At 44.2% G+C, this 12296-nt stretch overlaps 1 protein-coding gene across 2 annotated transcripts in view; it reads right to left on the reverse strand.

Moving 5' to 3' along the window:
* Positions 1-12296, reverse strand: part of Ube4b (ubiquitination factor E4B) — a 126003-nt gene that overhangs the window by 27070 nt on the left and 86637 nt on the right. For both annotated transcript variants that reach the window (XM_052718752.1, XM_052718753.1), the window contains 3 exons: positions 11690-11888; positions 9274-9412; positions 1289-1388 (listed from right to left, as the gene is read on the reverse strand). In XM_052718752.1, coding sequence (XP_052574712.1) covers positions 1289-1388; positions 9274-9412; positions 11690-11888 — 438 coding nt within the window. The remainder of the gene's footprint in view (positions 1-1288; positions 1389-9273; positions 9413-11689; positions 11889-12296) is intronic.

Here is a 12296-nt window from a genome sequence, read left to right on the forward strand (position 1 = left end):
CAAACCACTGAGCACAGAGGACAGCACACAGTTAGTGCTTGAGGTTAGTCACTGATACCATTTTCCAGTAACTTGGATGGGGGATGGGGTTGACAAGGAGGCCCTCTGGGTGTCAGGAAAATTAGTGGAAAAAAGCCAGACAAACTGTATCTGAATTTCAACACCACTACTTATGTGCTACCCTTAAGCAAAAGGTCTGCCCACTAGGCTGCTATCCCTCAGAGGATACACACAGACACACATCATGATAGGGGATTCAAACAGCTTATTACAGATTACAGTTGAAACACAACTGCCAAATAAATATTAAGGGGGCTACAGATATGAAAGGGAACCCTGGTTTATTCTGCATCCTGTTGTTAAGACAGGGTCTCCCTCTGTAGCCCAGGCTGGCCTCGAACTCACTGCCACCCCCTTGTCCTGGGCTCCAAAGTGCTGGGGTTACAAGTGGAGCCACTATGCCGATCTCTATTTTGTATCTTTTTTTTTTTTTTTTATAATTTAAATTTATTTTATGTGCACTGGTGTGAAAGTGTCAGATCCCCTGGAACTGGAGTTACAGACAGTTGTGAGCTGCCATGTGAGTGCTGGGAATTGAACCCGGGTCCTCTGGAAGAACAGCCAGTGCTCTTAACCACTGAGCCATCTCTCCAGCCCCTCTATTTTGTATCTTAAAGCAGTCCAGTCTATTAGCAAATGAAAATCTGAAATCTTAGCTTGTCACAGAAATCAAAGAGATACTTTTCTCTATAATCCCACTTAGCACGAGCAGCTAGCATTCAGCTTTATAATCCAAACATAAGCACAGAAAATGTACACACATGCTTCTCTGCCTTCCCATGCAAGGTCAGCCAGTGTTTGTGTTTAGCTGAGTTTTACTAGCAGGGATATTTCCGTCTATAGTTAGGTTCTAAGTAACAGATGATTTTCATTCAGAAATGGAGGACAAGGAGATAAGTGAAAGAGATCTATTACCATAATGTGCTTTGTCAAATACCGCGACCATGTGTGGCTGCGTGTACTGGAGCATGCGTGTAACGGGGTGAAGTTACACTGCAAATGACAACATTTACTAAGAATTAACCGTATAAGCATATGTACATTCTCTACTGGGATATAAATAATTATACCCAGAAATATGCAAGTTATAAACAAGTTTTAAATTATCCTATTTTACCTTGAGGGAAAAGAACAATGAAGAAAAAATAGAGACATCAAGGTGCTTATTCTGGTGGAAAGATTACTATTATGAAGCTGGTCCACAATTATGTCAATTAACTGTACAAACCTTTAGCTGAGTTTTACAGCGCTTCAGCATTTCTCGGTGTCTGGTGGCCAGTGGGGAATCTTTCCACTGGCTTTCATTATTTTTCAAATCTTCCACGGTTCTGAAATTAACAAACAAAACACATTAACAATCAAATGAAAGAAAATACCCAAGTCCATTTTATCTACTCACTTTGACCATTTCACAAACTCTTTGACAGAATTTTTTTCACACTTAAGTATTTTAAAAAGTAGAGCAAGCCAGGCAGTGGTGGCACACGCCTTTAATCCCAGCCCTCGGGAGGCAGAGCCAGGAAGATCTCTGAGTTTGAGGCCAGCCTGGTCTACAGAGTGAGTTCCAGGAAAGGTGCAAAGCTACACAGAGAAACCCTGTCTCAAAAAAACACAAAAAAAAAAAAAAAAAAAGGAAAAAGAAAAATCAAAATAAAAAATAAAATAAAGCAGAGCATATGAGCCAGGCCTGGCGGTGCACGACTCCAATCCCAGCACTTGGGAGGCTCAGGCAGGTGGAGTTCAAGGCCAGCATGGTCTACACAGAGAGTTCCAAGACAGCCAGCGTTCCCTGGTGAGATCCTATCTCAGAACAAAATAAAATGAAAACTGGAGCGTATCCCACTACAGTAAGTTTTGGTTTAATTGACGGCATTTTTTCTTTCTGGTTGCTCATAAAATAATAATGTGTCTTTTTGGGGGAAGGAGTTTTTCAAGACAGGGTTTCTCTGTGTAGCCCTAGCTGTCCTCAAATTCAGAGATCTGCTATGTGTCTTAAAGAATGTTCTTCACAACACTTGGGAGGCAGAAGCAGGCAGATCTTTGTGAGTTCATGGCCATCCCAGTCTACATAGTGAGTTCCAGGCCAGAGCTACATGGTGAGACACTATCCACCGTACACTGTCTACATCCACTACCCCCTGGGCAAAAATGCAATTTAGATATGATGAAATCTTTGTTACCCTACTGCTCTGAGAGGTTAAAAAGAACTTTCTTATACAAATTCTAAGCTCTTCCGTCTTATCAACTGCCAGAGCAAATGGCATTTTGCCAATGGCACTTCCTTCTCTCTGTCGCTGGCCTTCCCTCTGCCTGGAATGGTCCTCTCTGTGGCTGCCTTGGTCCCTTCTAGGTGACTGCTTGAACATTTTCTATCGTGGAGGGAACATCGTTATTACCTAACACGCTGCCTATTTTAAACACTTGCTTACTTTGCAGGATTCCACAATTTCCTCATGATGTTGTGTAGAAAACCAGAGACTGTTAAATGTCTAACATCATAGTTCCCTGACTGCTACTCCAACGATTCTCACAGAAGGCAGAATCGCTTCTATTAGCGGCACCTGCAGGAGTCTTCTGGAAGCAGGGGGCAGAGGGGTTGGGCTGAAGCTGTGGTGGAGGTTCCACTGCTAGACTGAAGCAGTTTCCCCGTTAAAGTGTACTCTAAGAACATCACCAGGAGCCCTTTGTTGCTGTGCTAAAGAGTTCAGAAACAAAACACTCCACACCCCCTTTCTACTTATCTCAGAAAAACTGGGTTCTTTGGTCTAAGACTGGAACTCGAGTATGGTAGACAAAATAACGGCATCTTTTAAAAACGCCACATCCAGGGACTGGAGACATGGCTCAACGGTCAAGAACAAATGACGCTTTGGCAAAGGACGTGGGTTCAGTTCCCAGCATCTACAGGTGGCTCACAACCATCTCATACTCCAGTTCCAGAGGATCTGATGCCCTCTTCTGACCTCCATGGGCACAGTGGCGCACACACACATACATGCAAAACACTCATACACATAAAATAAATAAATTACATAAAGTCACCGTACTCTGATCTTGGGACAAACCCTGCAGCACATGGCTATGCTAAGTAGTTGTTGTTTTGTTGCTGTTGGGTTTTTTTTTTTTAGTCACGATGACAGAAGCCAGGGTAATCTGGAGAAAAGGAACTGAGAAAATATCTTTTTTTCACAGATTGGCCTGTGAGGATTTTCTTTATTACGATTGATGTGTGAGGGTCTACCCTATTGTGGGTGGTACCATCCTGGGCTGGTGGTCCTGGGTTCTATAAGAAAGCAGGCAGAGCAAGCCATGGGGAGCAAGCCAGTGAGCAGCATCCCTTAATGGCTTCCCCTTTAGTTTTTGCCTCCATGCCCCTGCCTTGAGTCCCAGCCCCGATTTCCCTTTGGGACGGGCTGTACTGTGTAAGCTAAAAAACCACGCTTTTGGTCATGCTTATCAGTGGCCCCACATGGCAAAAGGGACTGCGCAGATATAAGGTTATCCTAGATTATCTGGCTGGCCCAGAGTTATCACAAAGATCTTCCTAAGAGAAAGAGCAGGGAGGAGTAAATGGAGATGTGACAATGAGGCCAGACAAAAGGGTACCTAGAGACACTTTGTTACTGACTTTGAAAATGAGGTATATCTAGAAGCAAGAAAGTAGGAAGCCTCCAGAAAAAGTGAGGTAACACTCTCCACACTGAGTCTCCAAAAGGGATGCTACCCTGACTCTAGGATCCTGCCTTATAGAACATAAAGACACACTGTGTTAATGTTAGTCACTATGGGGAAGCCAGAGGAAATGAATGCCATGATGTACATGGTTATGGACACCACATAAAGGAACAGGCACAGGCCCTGGCCTGGATGTGAAGATTCAGTCATTGTTTGGGGATGGAATGTTGGCAGCCCTAGGCCAAGTGGCCCTTTGGCAAAGGATAAAGCGATAGCCTCTCACAAGGCTGGATAAGGATAGGGAAAGAAACAAGATAGCCTTGAGGTCTTGAAGGAAGGCAGTGAACCGTGAGTTCCTACGAAGTGGAGTGGTCTACCATTACCAACAAACAACATAGGCTAAGTTCATAACCTTCCAGTGCCTCCTATCTGGAAGTCAGGGTGAGGACTCAGACCCAAATGGGTCTGGGAGACTGTGATTATGCCATGGACCCATATCTTTAAATCCAAGGAGCTCACTGGCAGAGGTAGGTCTTGTAATGACCTTCCTGAGAAGATCACCCTGCAGGGTAAGGTGCAATGCTCTGCAATGCGACCCCTCCCACTCCCCACTATCCTTTAGCACCTCCAGAGCCACAAAAGTCAGAGCAATGACTGCCTTGGAGAGATCACAAGATCATAGCAGGAGGAGAAGTCTGAAGGTGACAAGATCTGCTCCATTAGCTTTGTACTATGGGGTCAGGAACCCAGAAAAAGAGCCCATGTGTAGCCAGCATTTGGAAGAAGACTGGCCAGGCTGCAGAGGCAGGACCTTCTGCAGGCTGCAGGGGAGGGCTGGAGGTTTCCTGCTCATTCTTCCTGCCAGGCTATGAGCAAGCTTTAACTCCTGACTCCAGATTAAACCTGATCTCTGCTTCTGTCACTACAATTTTTCCTCTACTATGACCTCTTTCCCTCCCTACAAAGCCCTGTGATAACAATTGCCCCTCCCAGATGATCCAGGATAATCTTGATCACTTTACCATGAGGGTGACATTCACAGGTTCTAGGCCTAGGACGAGAATCTCTTTGGAACGTCATGTGGGAATATATGTGCAGCTGTGTGTGGAATGGATTCTGAGGGTGCCTGATGAGCAAGCACATGAGGAAAACGCTAACATTTCTATGGGAACAAAGTTCATTGTCACAACTGCACCCAGCAGAGACTCTGGATTCAATGTCTGAATGGTGAGGAGGGGTTCCAATAATGAGCCCAACTATCTCAGCAAAATCTGGACTTGACAATGACCTGGCTCAGCTGCAAGGTATTCAAAACTAAGGAGCCTGGAATAATAATGCCAATTTGCCATATGAGATATTCTCATTCTCTCTCTCTCTCTCTCTCTCTCTCTCTCTCTCTCTCTCTCTCTCTCTCTCTCTCTCTCAAAATGATAAAACTGCATCTCCAAGTGGCATAATACTGTTAGCACCAAAGATGGCCGGTGGGGTCAGTGGGAGTCATGGGATCTCAGATGACAATCTATCCCAGGAGAGGAAATACACTTATCGATAATCACACCTCAACATTTACAAAAACCTCTCTTTGTGACTGATTTTTATTGTTCTTATCTTATTTGCTTATTCTGTGTGTGGGCAGAGGACACCTTGCAGAGGTCCGCTCTTTTCTTCCACCACTGTGGGTCCAGGCACTAGATGCAGAGTGTCAGCCTTGGTGACCAGTTTCTTCACCCACTGTGCCATCTGGTCAGCCTTCAGTGGCTGGTATTAAAAGCAGATAAAATTAGCCAGAGTGAGGAAAGCTTGAGAAAGAGATAACAAGTATGACTGGCCTCAAGAGCCCATAACCACACAGAGTGTATCCAATGCAATTCAGCTAGAAAACATAACAAGAGACAACCCATCCCAAAGTGTAACCATAAAATATTGTGAATTAAATAAAATATGTTAAGTCGGGCATGGCTTTAATCCCAACAACGTGTGTGGGTACTCAGAGGCAATAAGTTAGATTCTTTACCCACCCCACCCCCCCAACAAAAAAAAAGAAAAGAAAAAAAGGAGAATGTAGGCAGAGGTACTGGTGGGAGCCACATTTACCGCCCCAGCTCTGGGAAGTTGTTGGGTCCATGCTGCACTGAGCAGCCCACTGCCTGTTGCTCATAACCCCATTTTAGTGTTCAGTAGCGCAGCCTCTTAAAAGAGCTGCGTGTTAGCCACGAGCACGAAGGAAGCTGCCTCTTCAACGGGCTGCACTTCTTTCTGTTTGCCATTGGTATCAGGCCTTGCCTAACCTCTACCTATCCAGCGACTGGCCAGGCAGCTTCTTTATTACACCAGTCACAGTGACACATATTCATACAGTGTAAAGGAATATTCCAGTTTTGTCTGTCAGATATACTTCGGCCGGTAGGCCAAAGTTGGATGCCCCAACATTATAGAAGAACTTTGGGTGACTGTCCAGGCAGCCAGCTGTTTCTGTCATCTCTTAATTTTGGAAGTCGCTTGCTATGCACTTCCTGTTTACTCAGGAAATATTACATCCTTCTCAGGTCTTTGCTGGGGTTAAAGACTAGATAGTTACAATTTTAGTTCTCCCTAAATCATGGTAGAAAGTCAATTAGGTATGAAACACTGGACTCTTCAGGGGAGGACAGCTGATGTAGTGCTTTCTCTATTTTGCCAAATACAAATCAACTGGACATTGTAACTGGAATTCTTACTTGGCAACAGTTATTGTTGTATATAATTTTATTATGTTGAAGTTAAAACCTTCCTTTTTAATTAGACAAAAAGGGGGAAATGTGGAATATTTATACAGTGTGAATATGTCTCACTATGACTGAATTAATAAAGGGGCTGACTCGCCAATATCTAGACAGGTAGAAGTTAGGCAGGATCTGCAGAAAAAAAAAAAAAAGAGCTTGACGAGGAGGAGGAGTCTTTCAGAATAGGAAGGAGACATGGAGAGGAGATGAACTTTACTGAGAAACAGTATCGATCCACATGCAGAGCATGGGTAAGAAATAGAGGTTAATTTAAAATGTAAGAGTTAGCCGGGCGGTGGTGGCGCACGCCTTTAATCCCAGCACTCGGGAGGCAGAGCCAGGCGGATCTCTGTGAGTTCGAGGCCAGCCTGGTCTCCAAAGCGAGTTCCAGGAAAGGCGCAAAGCTACACAGAGAAACCCTGTCTCGAAAAACCAAAAAAAAAGTAAGAGTTAGCTAGTAACCAGCCTGAGCTATTGGCTAAGCATTTATAATTAATAACAAGTCTCTGAATGGTTATTTAAGAGCAGCTGCTGAGACACAGAGAAACTCCACCTACAAGAGAAAGAAAGAGAGAAAGAAATAGAGGGAAGGCGAGACACTGACTCATATAGCCAAGGAGACCTTGAACTTTGTCTCCACCTCAGAAGTGCTAGGATGCCAGAGAAGTATGCCACAATGCCCAGTGTCCTAGGATATGATATAGCATAATATTATTATGTTATAAATTATATTATTATAATTGTTCTATTTTGTTATTAGTTGTTAATCCCTTAGTGTACTTACTTTATCAAATTTTATCATAAGTATGTGTTCAAGAGGAAACAGTATAAATAATGAGGTATAGTAGAATATTATTTTAAAGTGTGTTACTTTTGTTTATGCTGTGTTTAACTCTGTGAAGCTGTGTTACTGTGCCTGTGTAAAACACCTGATGGTCTAATAAAGAACTGGCCAATAGCAAGGCAGGAGAAAGGATAGGTAAGGATGACAGACAGAGAGAATACATAGAGGGAAAAATCTGGGGATGGAGAGGATTGAGCAGCCAGAGGAGGAGGAATACTCCAGGGGCCAGTCACCCAGCTACACAGGAAGCCACGGAGTAAGAGTAAGTTACAGAAGTAAGAGAACGGGAAAAGCCCAGAGGCAAAAGGTAGATGGAATAAGTTAAATTAAGGAAAGCTGGCGAGAAACTAAGCCAAGCATTCGCAATTAAGAATACGCCTCTGTGTATGATTTATGTGGGAGCTGGGTGGTGGGCCCCCAAGAGTAAAGCCAAAAACAACAATAAGGTTTTATGGATTTAGGCATCCATTAATGGTTTCAGACTTCTATTTAATGCTGAATTAGAAAGAACTACAGGTTGGGGCCGGAGAGATGGCTCAGCGGTTAAGAGCACCACTGTTGTTAGAAAGGATTAGCATTTCATTTCGAGCACCAACATGGTGGCTCACAAGTGTCTGTAACTCCAGTTTGAGAGGATCCAGCGCCCTCTTCTGGCCTCTGAGGGTACCAAGCACACATGTGGTGCACATGCATACATGTAGGCAATAAAATTATACACATAAAATTAAAATAAGTCTTAAAAAAAAACAAACAAAAAACCCTGGGGCCAGGTGGTACAGGAGTCAAAAACCCTGTTGATCTTGCAAAGGACTTCAGCAAATTTCCCAGCACCTACACGGTGCCACATTCACCTGTAACTCCTCCTCCAGACCTGATCTCCTCTTCTGACCTCCATGGGCACTGCACACATGTGGTGCACAGACATACATGAAGGAAAAGCATTCATACGTATCAAACAATATTAAATAAGTCTTTAAAAATTTATAGCCAATTAACTAAAACAAAGTGTAGAAAAGAAAAAGGACTGTGACCACCTACAAACAACACAATTATATGTGGAAATGAAACATTCAAGAATGCATAGTCACCGGGCGGTGGTGGCGCACGCCTTTAACCCCAGCACTCGGGAGGCAAAGGCAGGTGGATCTCTGTGAGTTTGAGGTCAGCCTGGTCTGCAGAGCAAGTTCCGGACAGCCACGACTACAAGAGAAACCTTGTCTCGAAAGAAACAAACAAACAGAACCTAGAGTCAATATTACAGTAAATGGCCTGGAATGTATAGTTACAGACTACACACACACACACACACACACACACACACACACACACACACACACACACACACACACGACAGCTCCTCCGACAGTTGTACTAGACCAGGACGGAAGTGGCTTAAATGGCCCGTCCAACCCATGTCTGTTCCTGGGGATGTCTGTCTGTTTGCAGAAGCAGGAGCGTCAGGACATGCTGGGATTTCAAGCCATATCGACCACTGATGATTTGATGACTGACAGCTGGAGCTGCTGGCCAGCAGCTGGGCTCCTCAGACACAGACAACAGGGCAAAGGGGAATTGCACATTTCCTTGATTTTCATGGGAAAACAGGGCTTGACAATTCAGGGCAAGAAGGTATGCCAGGAAGGCAGGGGCTCCCTAAAGTGGTTCCTGGTAATCTTCACACCCAGTGGAAAGGTTTTAGCAACCACATACAGAAACGAACACCGAGGGCTCAGAAATCCACCTCTGCATCATTTTATCATTCGAAGAACCCGGGAATGAGAGGCACCAACGCAGTAGTAGAGGCAGATAGTATACTGCAATGCACACATCCTCCCCCAGGTCTACGGACTGCAGCCGACTGCAGCCGAAGGCAGGCCTGTGCCTAAGAGGCAGCGGTGACAGTGATGCTCTGACAGGGGTCACAACACATACCTATTGAGCTCTCGGATGGCTCGGAGTCTTCGGATGTAGCGACGACAACTAGGCAGAATAGAGAGGTGGTGAGCGTGCAGGGTGAGAAAGAAACATTCCGTAGGGAATTTTGGCTCAGAAAACGGAGGCTGATCTCCATCTAGAAAAAACAAAACAAAACATGAATCCTTAACTAAAATCAATTACAAGTCGTAAGGAAAAAGTTGCCCTGTGAAGGAAAATCAGCTGAGAACACTTTCTGTGTGTATGTGTGGTGGTGGAAGGACATGGTTTTGCACTGGCATCTGTGAAGTTGTCATGTGACTTTCTACACCTTTTTTTTGAGACTGGGTATCTCGTGAACTTAGATATTACCAACTGACAAGCCTGACAGTCACGGACACACGGATCGTCTTGTCTCCTTCCACCCAATGTTGGGGTGACAGATGTGTACTGCCACACCCTGCTTTATGTGGGAGCTCGGAAGCTGAGCTCACACCTTCACGCTTGCATGACCAAGTGAGCCATTTCCCCAGCCTAGGAATTTATATTTAGTGTTGTTTTTTGAGACAGGGTCTCTTTATGTAGCTCTGGCTGTCCTGGAACTCTCTATGCAGACTAAGCTGTCCTTGAAATTACAGAGATCTGCCTGCCTCTGCCTCTCAGGTGCTGGGATTAAAAGCGTACACCACTATGGATGGCCTCCAAGAACATTTTTTAAATTACAAACCTATGTGACATTGTAAGAAAAACAAATTCCTATGTGCTTTAAAGGCCCTGTTCCTGTCTTAGCTGATTAAATGCTACATAGATCAACCTTTTATGATATGTCTTCCTGATATATCCTATGAAATCACCTTCATTTTCCAAGATGTGTTTATTATTTCAATCTGAAAATAGTATTAAGCTATATTAATAAATTACAGCCATTTTCTTCCATGTTTGTGTTTTTGATCTTGCTAGGAAGAGGTATATACTTTGAACATCAACTTTGAGAGTACAGGCTGAAAGTAGAATCATAGAGCGAATGTCATTATATAGTAGTTTTTTGTTATTGTTTTGGTTTTCAAGGTAAGGTTTCTCTGTTGTAACAGCCCTGGCTGTCCTGCAACTCGCTCTGTAGACCAGGCTGACCTCGAACTCACAGAGATCCGCCTGCCTCTGCCTCCTGAGAGCTGGGATTAAAGGTGTGTGCCACCACCGCACGGCTATATATACAGTAGTTTTTAATCAGCACATAGCTTGACTCGTTCATAAGGTAGAGAGAGTTCATACTTCATACATGTATATAGCATGTCACAGTCAGACCACGTCAAGCACTTATTTCTTAGTGTTGGGAACACATTCAAACCCCCTCAACAGCTTTTACGAACTATACACGGAGTCACTACTGACCACAGCTGTCCTGCTGTGCTAGAGAGCAATGGGGACTATCTCTCCTATGCAACTGTGCCCCGTAACAGTTACAGTGCTTCAGGGGAACAGTCCTGCTGCTTAGGAGACTGAGGCAGAAAGATTGCTTGAGTCTAAGAATTTGAAGCTAGCCTGGACAACACAGGGAATCCTCAAAACACTACCACCACCAGTCAACTGCTCTCTCTATAACTATCCTCCTCTGTGTGCCTCTCCTACCCCTTCAACAGTATTTAATTATATGTCAGATACTGCCAGGATTCACTTCAGACTGAGGAAATGAATTCATTAAACAACACCTCTTTTGTTTCTTGGTCTTGTAAGGCAGGATCTTGCTGTGTAGCCTAGGCTGGCCTTGAACTTGTGATTCTCCTACCTCAGCCTCTTGAGTGCTGGAGTTATAGGCATGTGCCAAGTAAGACTGAGCACCAAGGAAGGTGCTTTTCTAGCAAGTGTCCATTTGATCATGGATGACACTGTCACTTCCAGGTAAATAGGAATTCACCTAATTCCACACATAATTTTAAAATATTAAAAAACACCAAATTGGCCGGGTGGTGGTGGCGTACACCTTTAATCCCAGCACTCGGGAGGCAGAGGCAGGCAGATCTCTGTGAGTTCAAGGCCAGCCTGGTCTACAAAGCAAGTTCCAGGAAAGGCGCAAAGCTACACAGAGAAAACCTGTCTCGGGGGGAAAAAAAAAACAAACAAAAAACCAACCACCAAATTGGCATGGGGTTTTGATTTTTGTAATTACAAATATATTTTATGTTATCAAGTAGCAAGATTATTATCATCACACCTTAAAGAAGTCATATTTTCAACTGCCACAATACAACACAAATCTATATAATAAAGTTGCTGTTATTGGTTCTCTCTTCTGTCTCCCACCCATTTGTTCTATGTATCTGTGTTTAGTAATTCTCAGAAGAAATTTTACTATGTTAACTTTAACTATGCATCTCTATCTCCCAGAGCCCAGCAGATGAAAGAGAGATGACCTAGCAACAGACAAGTCACTCACAGAGCTCAGCCAGCCACTCATTCACATCCTCCATCGTTGCATTTATTCGTGTCTCATCATTCGGGAGAGTAATCCGACACTTCGGGTGGAATATGTAAGTGGGGTCGACTGTTTCTAACTTGATTTTTGTACTTAGCTGCTGCAGGACCCACAGGAGATTCAGCATAAAGCCATCTGTAGAGACCAATCGATCATCCGCCTGGGACAGAAGGCAAAAGCAATTCCAACAACTGTTATGTACAAAACTGGCACAAGTTTCTATGAAAGCAGAGGGGACATTCAAATGTGACCACTCCCTAAAGTCGCTGACAGGTCATGCGGTGACCACAGCCAATCAGCTAGCAGATGTCAGCCAAACGACGGCCCGCCCATCCACTACCATGTCCTCACTGACCTCTGCAGGATACAATTGGTATTGAGAGAGGAACTGAAGGTCAGAGAACATTAGTAAGCAAAGACAGAATACATGCAGCCTCCTTTCTTGTCCTTCTTTCTCAAGAACACTAGGACAGCGAGCTGCACTCCCACATGACAGCTCCCCATGTAAAGAGTGAGCACAGCCCCGTGAGAGGAACTAAGAAGCCGGGTAGAGCTGAGCGGCCACCAC

Source organism: Peromyscus californicus, unplaced genomic scaffold (genome assembly GCF_007827085.1).
Source record: "Peromyscus californicus insignis strain IS unplaced genomic scaffold, ASM782708v3 Scaffold_5__1_contigs__length_169319896, whole genome shotgun sequence".
NCBI lineage: Eukaryota > Metazoa > Chordata > Mammalia > Rodentia > Cricetidae > Peromyscus > Peromyscus californicus.